We start from the raw sequence: 12,289 nt of genomic DNA, 5'->3' as shown, positions 1-12,289 counted from the left end.
CAAATCAGACACCCCTGAGTTCTTTCTCACAGCCACACAGTCTGCTGCGAAAGCTTAGCAGGACTTGACGAGCCTTATGAAAGCTTCATCTAGCCCCAAAAATAAGAGATAAAGTAAGATATTCCATGTATAGCAGGATGGTTTCCTATAAAAATGATCTTACACAAAGGATTTCCAGAGACGATTTTAGTGTTTCGAATAAACACTAAAAATTGCCATGGTTTGTTTCCTGTTGCAGTGTTTGTTGGACCCAAGCCGTTTTCACAACAAAGCTATTTCAAAGGATAGCCTATAAAAATGGGTCCCGCTTAACCATGTCAACAAACACTGTTGAGTTTATTACTTAAACCTAAAGAGCCAAATGAACGTTGTGTTTTTGTAGTCTGTCTGTGCTTATTGTCAGGAAACACCCAAGAAGTCACGAATGACTTCCTGCAAAGATGTGCGGAAATAAGAATATCCACATCCAACATTACATATACACTGTGTTGGTGAGAGTATTGCTCAAACAAGAATCAGTGGGATTGGCCAAATTTTGCATGATAGTACTTCCAGTTTAATTTGCCAGGTGGCCGAGTATGATGACCACAAGGAAAGCACAACAGTTAGTAAATGTGTTTGTTCAAGGCATGTTTACGATCGCGAGCTCTGACTTGTAATTTTAAAAACGTCAGTCAAATAAGTGTACATCCTTTCATAAAGAAATGCAAACACTGTGCTCACGATCTCCTATAATCATATCCTGTGAACTGATCAGAACTATACCAATACTTGACCTCCTCTCGTCTGTGTTATGGATTTGCTGTAGATTTAATGCAGCATTATGTCCTTTGAGTTGCTGTTTAATAACAAACAAAAACAAACAAACAAAAAAACCACGCAGTAATGCTTTAATAACCGACCTGTATCAAACTGCAGACATGACAAAATGGAAAGACTGGCAGGCCTGTGTCAAAATGGGACAGAACTCAGAATAGTGGGCAGCGAGGAGAAGCTGCCAAATAAAGGTCACAGGTACCATCTCTGCTACAGCCAAGTAGAATGGTGTCCATAAACAACTGTGCATCTGATATAAAATTATTATATCTAATGAAAAAGTAATGAAGCACAGAAATACAAATTACTATCTAAAGCGGGAGTTAGCTACAACACCATTTAATTTGAAATCAGACAGTACTACTGCACTACAGGGCTTTTCCCTGGATGGAAATGCACCATCAGGAGTTGACTATGCACTAAAGCATGACTGGTCTGTACATCTTTAAAGCAATGACTAGAGTGTTATCTTATTTATTAACTTTTTTTCCCTCCACTGGAAAATAAGTGTATTTTCCATTTTCATAACCCCATTTTGGATGCACCACTTACTTCCTCAGAGGATTGTTGCCAGTTAAAGACGTATTGCCATTGTAACCTGGAGTCATTTCAGATGAACCAAGCACTGATAGTCATGTTTGTATTATTTATTTAAGTGGAAATGCAGATGTTGGAGTACGCAAAATGTCTATGCTTGCATGCTCTAACATTTCCATTAATATGTTTCCTTGGAAATGGCGTGCATGTTCAAAGGTAGGTCAGACATGTTAAGCATCTAAGCACACTTTAAACTATTAGCAGGAGTTGTATATTTTACACAAGTTTCATCTAAGTTGTTATTGCTTCTTTTCTGATTCATAAAATGACTGCCTGCAATTGTAAATCTAAAGATCTCCACTTTTAATTTCTTTAAAAAATAAATAAATAAAACTCCACCAACAACAACATTAAGCCATTACAAGATATTGCACAGTGTCATCCAATCAGCTGCACATTTCATAAACAAAGATTAGGCTCTAAACCACTCCTGGTGCAATTGCCGGTGTGCATGCTAGCTATGATCCCACATCAAAACAAGTTAGTTTTAGCCTCGACTGTGCAATCAAGACAGGATCAATGACATAAGCTCAGGCCTTCTGAAAACAATGAGCAGGTAGTAGAGTGAGCCATCACAGTATTGATCTAAGCAAAAAGGATTCCTGTAATGGGAGAAACAAGTACACTGGCTCACCTTAACGTCAACACTAGTAACACTTCAGAGGGAGGTGAGGGGCTGATTGGTGTCCAAAGACACACGTGCATACATATAGAAGAGCAGTGTGCTATGCTTGATTCAGTAGCATTTAAGACAGGAAATGCTAAGCTCACACCTCGCAGCGATCTGACTGAGCCGTAAGAAAGAAGCAGAGCGCAGACTGATGCTTCTGGAGACGATGCAACTCTGGTCAAAGCATCCATCTTCCGACATGCTCACTCACATAAACATGCACAAGAACACATGTTCATTCAAAGAGCAAGCTATTACTATGAAGAGGACAGAAAATGCATAGAGACGGGAGGTCCTTTTTTTGTGGTAATTTGAAATGCACACACGGTAAGGCTCAGAGAGAATACAGGGTAGGCGGTTCAGTCAGCATGTCCAGCTAGCTTGTAGTGCCGACCCTCTGTGCTAAAATGGTAGATCCCAGATTTCTCCCCATGCAATCTGCCACCAGCAACCATGGAGGCAAAACAGGAAGAAGACAAGAGAGGAGAGGGAGATGAGGAAAGATGGAACGCAACAGAAGAGGAAAGCTAGCATATTCCCTTTCCTCCTCATCCTCAGAGAAAACACACACACAAGAATATAAAAGGTCCATAAACAAAGACAAACACAGGGCAGACGGAAGGATGGTGATGGTACTTACATGAGGACTCAGTGCCGAACATGGCTGGGCCGGGAGCTGTGATGGAGAGAGAGGAGGAGGAGGAGAAAAGAGAGGAGAGAGAAAGGGGAGGGTGAGAGAGAAAGAGAGAGAAGGGAGGTTGATGAGCAGGCAGCTACACAGTGGGGGTCATCAAAGCAACACAATGCAGCCAGCCGGCCGTCGCTGCCTCCCAGACAGCCAGATGCCCCAGCTCCGCTATCCGTTGCTGCTTTAAAAGCCCTCCTCCAAACACACACAAACACACACAGCTAGTGCAGCTGCCAAAAAAAGAGGCTTTTGGAGGATTAAATCAAGTACTAAATAAACATAAAATAAAAACTGGCAGAAATCCTTCACAGCCGCAGCAAATCCAGACACAGAGAAGTGGTTGTGGCTAGCTACTGCATCTCTGCTTTTCTGCAGTCTATATCCTCCTCCTCCTTATCCTCTCCATCACTCTCTCACTTCTCATTCCACTGTACGATTTACTAATGAAGAGAGAGACCGTGAGATTGTGGGGAAGAGGGAGAGTCTTTCCTGGGGAGAGGAGAGCTAAAAGGAGGGAGTGAAAAAAGAAAATCTGGCAAGGAAGCTCCTGCCACTGTTACTGCAGCCGTTGTAAGACAATAGCTATGCAAACAGAGAGTGACGTCAGGACAGAGGAGGGAGAGAGAGAAAGCTGTCAAAGACTGACTGACAACTACTGCTAGATGGAGAGAGAGAGGAAAGGAGGAAAAGAAAGGGGGGGGGGGAGAAAGAAGGAGAAACACAAGCAGACTGGATGCAATAAAAGAGCAGATGAGAAAAAGATAACAGAGGAAAATATGAGAATGGACGAGAAACGGGAAAGCAAGGGGGAAGCATATTTAGATGATAAAAAAGAGAAAGAGAGAAAAGGCAGAGGTAGGGCTACAGATACAAACAGGACACACACACACACACAATGAAGCAGCGAAGGGGGCTGGGGGCTTTCATCTGTTAGTTCGACAAATTGAAACAAGTATGAAGCAGAGCATTGGAGACTACTGTGTATTTACTTGCTATTGACACACACACACACACACACACACACACACACACACACACACACACACACACACACACACACACACACACACCAGCGAGCCAGAACAAAAATGTTCTGCCATGATCACAACATCATCAATCAAACTTGCACAGAAGACTTTAAGATTAAATCGCAATATTATCAATAATGTGAATTATTTTAGCAATAATAATAACAATAATAATAGCAACAACACACAGTAGATAGTTATGTAAGATTACAATTAAACAGAGCAACTGCAAGTGGAAATTATATAGAAGACAGAAAGAAACTTAATGGTAGTGTTACTCACCTGCTGTCATGAGACTGCTGTACAGTGGCATAAATATTGGTGTTTGCTCTGTTTGACAGTTATAGGTAAGCACGTATCTAAAGCACTATAAAAATTCATAAAAAAAAATTTAAATAAACAAAAACCTGCAATGTACCAAGAAACCGTTTAGTCAGTGTATTCAGGACACCATGATCCGCCTCTTTTAGGACACACATATAGGGGAGAGTGAGGTAAGATGAGCCACTTTTTACTCATGTTGCCCTGGATGTGAGAAAAAATGACACAGAAATAGAATGATAACATATTCCTTTATTTCAGGATGTCTCCTTTCAAATGTAATGATCAGAATCTATGTCTGATGACGCTGCCCAAAATAATGACCTATTAAAAAAAAATGCTCCTTTGGCTCAACTTGCCCCAGATTAGGGGTAAATTGAACCTAGTCAGTGGGTAAACTGAGCCATCTTGGGGCAAACTGACCATGTAGTTTTTAAAATGTAAAACTGATCATATTGTGAAAAAAACCATTTTAACAGTTGTAAACCTGTGAGAACAAACCTGGAAACTGGTGGTTTCTAAACAAACCACCAGTTCAAAACCATTTATTCAAAAGAACTATTCAATATTCCAATGATCAAGGTTGCAGGGGAATATGAACTGTTGCTCCCTCCTTGCAGTTCCTCCAGCCTGTTGAGGTTGAGGTAGCTTCTTCAGCACATCCTTGCGTGGGAAAGATGCCTCATCATTTTCCTTGAACACAAACGTGGGTTTCTTACTGCTAGTGATCCCTCGGATTCTTCTGAGAAATCTGGCACTCACTTCGTTGTCTGCAAAGCTGTCAACCAGGCCAATGTAATGGTGGCTCCTGGATTTCATCGCTGGAACTCAGCGTGTCAGAAGTGTACTCAGAAGTGTCTTCAAATGGGATGGGAACATCACTCTCCTCAGAGCTGCTTTCCACTGCAATTTTTGTCTGGGTTTGTTTCCTCTTCCACATTCCTTGCTTTTTGTGGATTATTTCTTTTTTGCCTTTCAGTTTATTTGTCCTTTCTTCATGGGCTCTCTCTCTCAATTGCCTGCTTTTCAGGTGTATCAGTCAGGATTCGTGTCTTCACACGCTTTCGATTTGTTTGTTTCCTGGGCTGCTGACTTTTGGGTAAGGGTAGAATATCAGTGGGAGACACATATCGAGCATGGTTGGGGTCACTTCGTGAACCACATGCATGTACAGGGTCTGGTAAAAATTTGGAACTGCTCTGCAAGCTTCTTGATATGCTCTGCTAGCTCCTTCTCCACCTCCTCAGAGAAGACTCTCTTTGCTGAAGCTGTTCCACTATAGCCAACCGATTTGACCTCCTATGTGTCCCTCTTTTTAATATATCTCCTGAGTGTTGACCTGTCAATTTGTCTTTCTTTAGCCACTGATCTTATGGACTTTCCTCCCTTGACTTCACTCGCTGCCCTTTCAATCTCCTCCAGGGGTGTTGAGCCCCAGCTGGTCTTCCGTCTGTAGGTCCTTGGCATGATATCTTTTCTATAATAGTTAACATATGACAAATACAACAAAAGGGTTCAGTATACTGAACTAAAATACTATTTAATAAGTCAGAGCCTTAAATAAATTTCAGTGCCTTATGGTGGGGTAGGTTGAACCATTGGATCAATTTACCCCATAGCCTTTGGCTCACTTTGCCCCATAGCCACCATTTTGAAAAAAACGGGCTAGCTTAGCAATTTAGGCTAATCTTTAGAAAACTTCTTCAGATGATATTATATTTTAGAAACCCACCAACATGTATAATATATCATCTTAGACACAGATACATTTGTTTTAATATTACAGTCAATTTACCTGATATGCAGAAATTTTACTTTGACAAGCAAAAAACATTTTTTTGTGTAATACAGACTTACCCCTTCTCCAATGTGCTCCTCTTTAATATAGCAGGATGGAAATGATGAGTGCTTCCTGGATTTATGGTCACATGACAAAACATGTACACAGTTACCTAGATACAAGGGGTGGTTCAACTTACCCACTGGCTCATCTTACCTCACTCTCCCCTACCCTGAGGTGCCAGTTATTGCACACTGTAACACCTTAATGAAGACTGGTACTAAATGTAATAAAATAAACACAAAACCCAGCAACTGTGCAGCGGCAATCTGCCCTAAACCTGCTTTAGGGAAATGAATAGATACAGTCTGCACAACAGCTTCTGTCCAACCAGCCTACAAACCTAAATATATAAATGGTCATCCAGCCGGACACTTTAATGGCCCCCACTGTGAATACGATGAAGGCAGCTAGCATGTGGATTAGCTCAGCTGCTGAAGAGACGAGCGTGTACTGTTGGAGGCCTCTCATCTTTTGTGTCTCATACACCCACCTCCTCCTCCTCCTCCTCCTCCACCACGTCTTTGTTCTTCAACCACAGGCAAGAGACCCCTTCTCTAACCCTGCTACTAAGTTAAAATATGTGAAATCAGCAGTACTGAGTCAAAACATAGTTTTCTTATAAGGAAAATCTGGTGTTAGGTTAGGATAATAAAAAAAATTTTAAGATTTACATCTTATATGAAATATAGCTACATATTTACATCTTAATCTATCATTTCCATGAACCCTAGCCACACGCTTACCTCTGGGCCCACCTACCTACTAATGGAAGAACATAGCGCATGTGCCCGTTCTTAGCACACAGAGTTTAGCCACATATCACTATGCTATTTTTACATGTTAAAAATCACTGCTATCCTGTTACACTCTACAATCTACGTCCCACATAAAAAACACACTTATCAAAATGAAACTCCTGTGAAAAATGTGCTACCTCGAGTACCAACTGCCTCCTGGTGTTCTACGGAGAAAAGCCATTGACCATTAAAACTCCAACTACCATTCAATAGTCATAAGTGATAGGGTGCTTATTGTGTTACTCTTAGTTAATATCTAACATCCTAAACATGTTTAAATCAGGGCTGTTCTCCTTGGCAGGTGTACTGTATATAGAAAGCATAAAACACCAGAAAATGCTTAATGTAATTGGCCTCCACAGTTTACTCTTCCACACTAACATGCTAATACTGCTGCTCCACCATCACCACTTGTCTCAAAGTTGCACAGCATATGCTCTGCTGACCTACTAAACCCACCCGCCCCCAAGAGACTGTCCATGCTTTCTTCCTGTTGAATGCCAGATTGAAATTTCAGTTTTCTGTTGTGCCCATATTAACACATACTTTTTCTATTATCAATAGTCTCATATATGTGCATGTCTTCCAGCCCAATTGACATTTAAAAAAAAACCAACCTCCCTAAATCCCATTGTTTTAGATAATTGCAGACCCATTTCCAAACTGCCATTCTTTTTAAAAAGCCTTGAGAAAGTTGTCATTCATCACCTCTTTCAGTTGGTGAAGAGAAACAATGTCTTTGATAAATTCTGGTTACCGATGAAACCACAGCACTAAAACTCTATTACTGAATATATAAAAGGAATGTTTACTGTTCCTCCACTACCTCAACTCATCATCACAAAACCTTATTATTATGTTACATTGTGTTTTGCTTTTTTTTGTCACACTGTCACTTGCTGCTCTTGTTTGCACATTTGCATGTGCACTTTGTTGTCTGCTGTCTGATAACAAAAAAAAAAAAAAGTCTTCCTTAGATAGTTAGATAGTTTTTTGTTAATTTATGTTGTAATTTATGTTAGGTCAGTCTGTCTTGTCTCTGCTAGCCAGCTAACTAGGCCTCTTAGTTAGCTAGTTTAGAGTTTTCTGTTAATTTATGTTGTAAATTTATGTTGCATGTAGCACCTTGGTTCCTGGAGGAACGTTGTTTCGCCTCACTGTGTACTGTTAAACTGTATATGGTTGAAGTGACAATAAAGCCAACTTGACTTGACTTGACTTGACTACTAATGGCAGTCTTATACACTCGGATAGAGGTGAATATTCTTTTAGTCCTACTAGACATCTCTGACCATGCCACTATATTAACAACAGTATTTTCTCATTCAGTGCCTCACTCAAATTCCCTCCATCTCAATTCTGGCCTAAAACTGTGGTTCTTAGCAACTTGGTAGCAACTTCTTCAGAGAGGTCAGTCATTACATCAGCTCACTCACTAGCGATATCAAAACATATCAGAATCAGAATATGCCAAGAACATTGGCATCATTTTGGACATATCACACCTTGCTTCCAGCAAAATTCAGAAGTCACTTTAAAATTCTATTATTAACATATAAAGCTCTACATGGTCAGACTCCTGTTTATATAGCAGAGCTACTGAGACATTATTACAGCAGACAGCCCCTCAGATTATCTGATCAACATCTCTGTTTAGGGCTGAACGATATATCGCATTTGCGATAATATCGCGACATGATCAAGTGCAATTTTCTAACCGCAAAGGCTGCGATTATACTCTGGACATGTCCAAATTCATGGGCTGCATCCTCCTGAGGCCGCATTTGTAGACCGATTACGTCACAGCGACGCGCCGAAGGCTGTCCAAATTCGTAGACTCCTCCGAATGTAGCCGACAAATGCGTCCTCCTTTTCCCCGAATTTGAAGGATGGGTCGGGTGTGTCCTTCGTGGCCTACCATATCCCAGAATTCATAGCGCGGCCCAGCCAAACTCCAGTTTCCAGCAATGGCGGCCGCTACTAAGTTTTAAAATTACTCATACTAATCTTTCTGGGTCACAAAATAAACTTTTAACATATTTTCAGGAGAGAAAGTAGTTGTGTAAACATCAAATATCTGCTCGGTTTATCAAGATATCCCATATTTGCAAAAGTGCTTTGACGTTTTCAGAGGCGTCTGCTACCCACCAGCTCGACAGCTAGCCGGGAGCTCGAGGGTTACTGATGCGGCCGAGAACGGCACAACTCCCGGCACATCATTTTCAGATCACCGCGGAGTTTCGCTGCTCGGGTTAAACGTAATATATAAGTCACTTAGACAACCTAAAAATGTTATTGTTGGGTTTTTTTCAGTGTTTTGTTTGTTCGTGAGTAAATCGGTTTGGCTGAGATTAAAGTTATTAGATTAGATAAAATAAAACTTTATTAATCCCCCGGGTGGGTTCCTCCTTGGTTTTCACACAGCTGACTAAACGTCAAACAGAAAACGTATTAAACAGAAGTATGAGACAGTCGAGAATTTACACCAGTGTCTGGTTATATTTTAGATAGCAAGAAGCAGACGGCCGAGTTTATTAAACTCCACCGAGACAGCGGTGACGCTAATCAGAACTAGCCTTCTGATTAGCTAATCAGAAGGCTAGACCGTCCAATTTCACGCCTTTAAATTTTAAAGGCGTGTTTGTGTGTGTGTTTATACAATTGCTATTATGTTTGCACTTTATGTGTAATGTTACTGACTGCAGAGATCAGTAAGATGTGTGTATTTTTTATTTATTCGTTTTATTTATTTAATATTATTTTTTAATTGAATGACTGTCTAGTAGTTCACAGATGTCGAAAAACTGAGTGTGGTAAAGCCACTGATTTTTTTTTTTATGTATATTTCTGCAATCTGCACATTGTACTGACTTTCATTTTAATGTTTACACCAGGGTTCCTTGTCAGCACTTTATGCTCAGATGTTTGTAAGCTAAAAATAAACTATTGTGTATGTTCAAATATACTGTTGTGATTGAAGAAGTTAAATAAAAATGTCAGTCATCAATTCATGCATCACCTCATGTCATCATAACAGAGGTCTGTCTTCCAGGAAAGAACAGTTTAAAATTAATGTAATATCTCTGGCCATACTATATGATGTATTCCTTGTCTTTGTTTAATAATACAGAAGACAAAGACCTTAAAAAATAATCGCATATCGCATCGCAATCGCAATATTGGGGCAAAAAAATCGCAATTAGATTATTTTCCATAATCGTTCAGCCCTATCTCTGTTCCATCCTCTTATTTTAAAACCAGAAGACACTCTTGGGGTTGTAGCACCAATATCCTGAAATAGCCTTCCTCAGTCCAGCCAGTCCAGCTGAATCTCTAGTTTGTTTTAAATGACTGCTGAAAAATCATTTTATAGGTTAGCTTTACTTTAATCATTCTCCCATTACTTGTTGGTCATAGGTTTAACTATGTCTGGTGGAACATCTATAATTATCTTTAATGAGTGGCTTCTATTCAAACTGTAAAACACTTTACACTTTAAAAAGTTCCGCGACCCTAGGCAATGATCATCAGGTGCCTGATTGGTGTCTGATTAGCATCTTTGAGCATGGACCCTGCAACAGCATTGCAACAGCATGCCACGTTTGACTGATCTGACACAGCTGTAAATGACTCTCGTACTGAGCTAAAATGAGAATAGTGAACAACCCCAGTACGTTTTTTCCCCTCGAAGAAAATCGAATAATCATATACAGTAAGCTCTATGTTATATTGAAATATTAAAAGTTTTGAGAAACAGAGTAGACTTGATAAGATGAACAAGCTTTGCAGTGCACTGACAATCCTTCCACTCTTAATAAAGACTCCTGAGATTCTGTTAATTACACAAGGGGCAGCTTGAGAGAGCTGCCCCTTGTGTAATTGGAGAGGTGAGGGGAAGCAAGCTGGGACTTTACAACATGCAGCGTGCTCTGCTCTTATGTCAGATCAGCAAGGTCTGGTATTAGCATGCTAAACAAACATTCTTTGTTTTTACATTCATCATGTCCCAATCAGCCCAAATAGCAAAGAGAAGGAGTTTGGGTGTTAGGAGGTTAAAGAATTTAGATTTCAAGAAATGGAGAACAAAGCAAAAACTTACTGAAGTGACTTGAGGTTCTTTCCATACGGAAGTGTTGCAGCTGGGCTTTTACATTAACATTTTGTGTGCCTTACTGTTTCCTCTCAGCTCCCATTTTTGTTTCCTTTAGTGTGGATGCTGATTAAGCATCCACAGTATTGTTCTTCCACTTTTCATCTTACCTATGTTTTTTGTACGCCATCTCCTTCAACACTGTTCAACCACTGTTAGATTCCTCTTCTTTTAGACATGTGTGCTTGTATTTTTCTCATTTTTAACTTTTATATTTTTTAAATTTTCAACAAACATTTACAATGTATTTCAATGGGAGAATCTTCAAATTCTCATTCAACTTACTCCTCTTTTAACTCTAACTACTTCCACATACACTGACCGACAGACACCATTCAAACTGTAAAATGAAGCCACAACATTGAACTATTCAGCTTGTATTTGTCTTTTTAATATCTTTTATACTTTTTCTTCAGGTCCAGTTTAAGTTTCGTGCTTTTTTTCACCCGTTTCAGAGTTTATAATGGGTGTGTATGGGACAGAATGTTAATGTGAGTGAGACAGGTCAACTGCTTGAGTGGGAGCAAGGGAAAAATTTATCTTAAAATCTTCTCTTTAAACTGCTGCGTTGTCCACAGCGTTTGGTCTACAACCATCATTTTACCCTCAAAATATCGGCACCATTGCCCTCTTTCATCCAATGTTATTGTTATTGTAAAGGATGTTATGGTTCTTTCATAAATGCCACCAATGCACAGTCTCCTCCATGAAACTTTTCCATAGAGTCCAATGTTAAAATGGCTCCCAAAATTCGTCTGAAAATCAGAAGTACGGGCTGCCTTTACACTGTCACCACGTCCATATAATAAATTCGACAGACATGAGAACTGAGAATTCTGTAGACTGGACATTGCTGGTGCTCGCAGTGAAAGAATTTTGTCAATACTACTTGTAGTTTTCTGTTGGGAAGTAGGCCTGTGCGATATGACCAAAATCTCATATCCCGATATAAGAATTCTATCGTCCCGATAACGATATAAATCACAAAAATGTAACATTTTCTGTAAATTCTGTGAATCTCGGGCAGCTCGTCTTGCGGGAAGTGTTTCCAGCTGCGCGTCCTGTAGCTGGAGTCGAGTGTTTTAACAGATGCATGAAACTATACATTTTTTGACATAAGTTGTAAAGGCCGCCGTTTTCTTTGTGAGTATTTATTACACGGTGTGCTGCGGGGAAAAGCCTGTTCTAACGTTTGAGTCTAAGGTTTGTTTTTTTAGCACCTGGCCGCTCTTTTTTAATTCTCATCCGTAAAAAATCTGCTCTTTCATCCGTCTGTAGTGTGGTTATATTAAATATAAGAGAAAGAGAGAACTTTAAGAAATTAATATAGCCACCACAGTGACCATCAAAACGATGAAAAAATATTGCCGTAAACAGTT

At 39.9% G+C, this 12,289-nt stretch overlaps 1 protein-coding gene across 5 annotated transcripts in view; it reads right to left on the bottom strand.

The window, feature by feature from the left end:
* Positions 1-12,289, bottom strand: part of LOC101464802 (suppressor of tumorigenicity 7 protein homolog) — a 61,460-nt gene that overhangs the window by 35,178 nt on the left and 13,993 nt on the right. For 4 of the 5 annotated variants that reach the window (XM_012920518.5, XM_012920519.5, XM_004556311.6 and 1 more), the window contains exon 2: positions 2,724-2,759. The exons of the other annotated variant lie outside the window; for it this stretch is intronic. In XM_012920518.5, the coding sequence (XP_012775972.1) occupies positions 2,724-2,745 (22 nt within the window). In that variant the 5' untranslated portion in view covers positions 2,746-2,759. The remainder of the gene's footprint in view (positions 1-2,723; positions 2,760-12,289) is intronic. 5 annotated transcript variants of the gene reach the window in all.

Source organism: Maylandia zebra, linkage group LG7 (genome assembly GCF_041146795.1).
Source record: "Maylandia zebra isolate NMK-2024a linkage group LG7, Mzebra_GT3a, whole genome shotgun sequence".
In the NCBI taxonomy this organism is placed as follows: Eukaryota; Metazoa; Chordata; class Actinopteri; order Cichliformes; family Cichlidae; genus Maylandia; species Maylandia zebra.
Note: the sequence above shows the minus strand (reverse complement) of the source record. Positions and strands in the feature narration are given on the sequence as shown.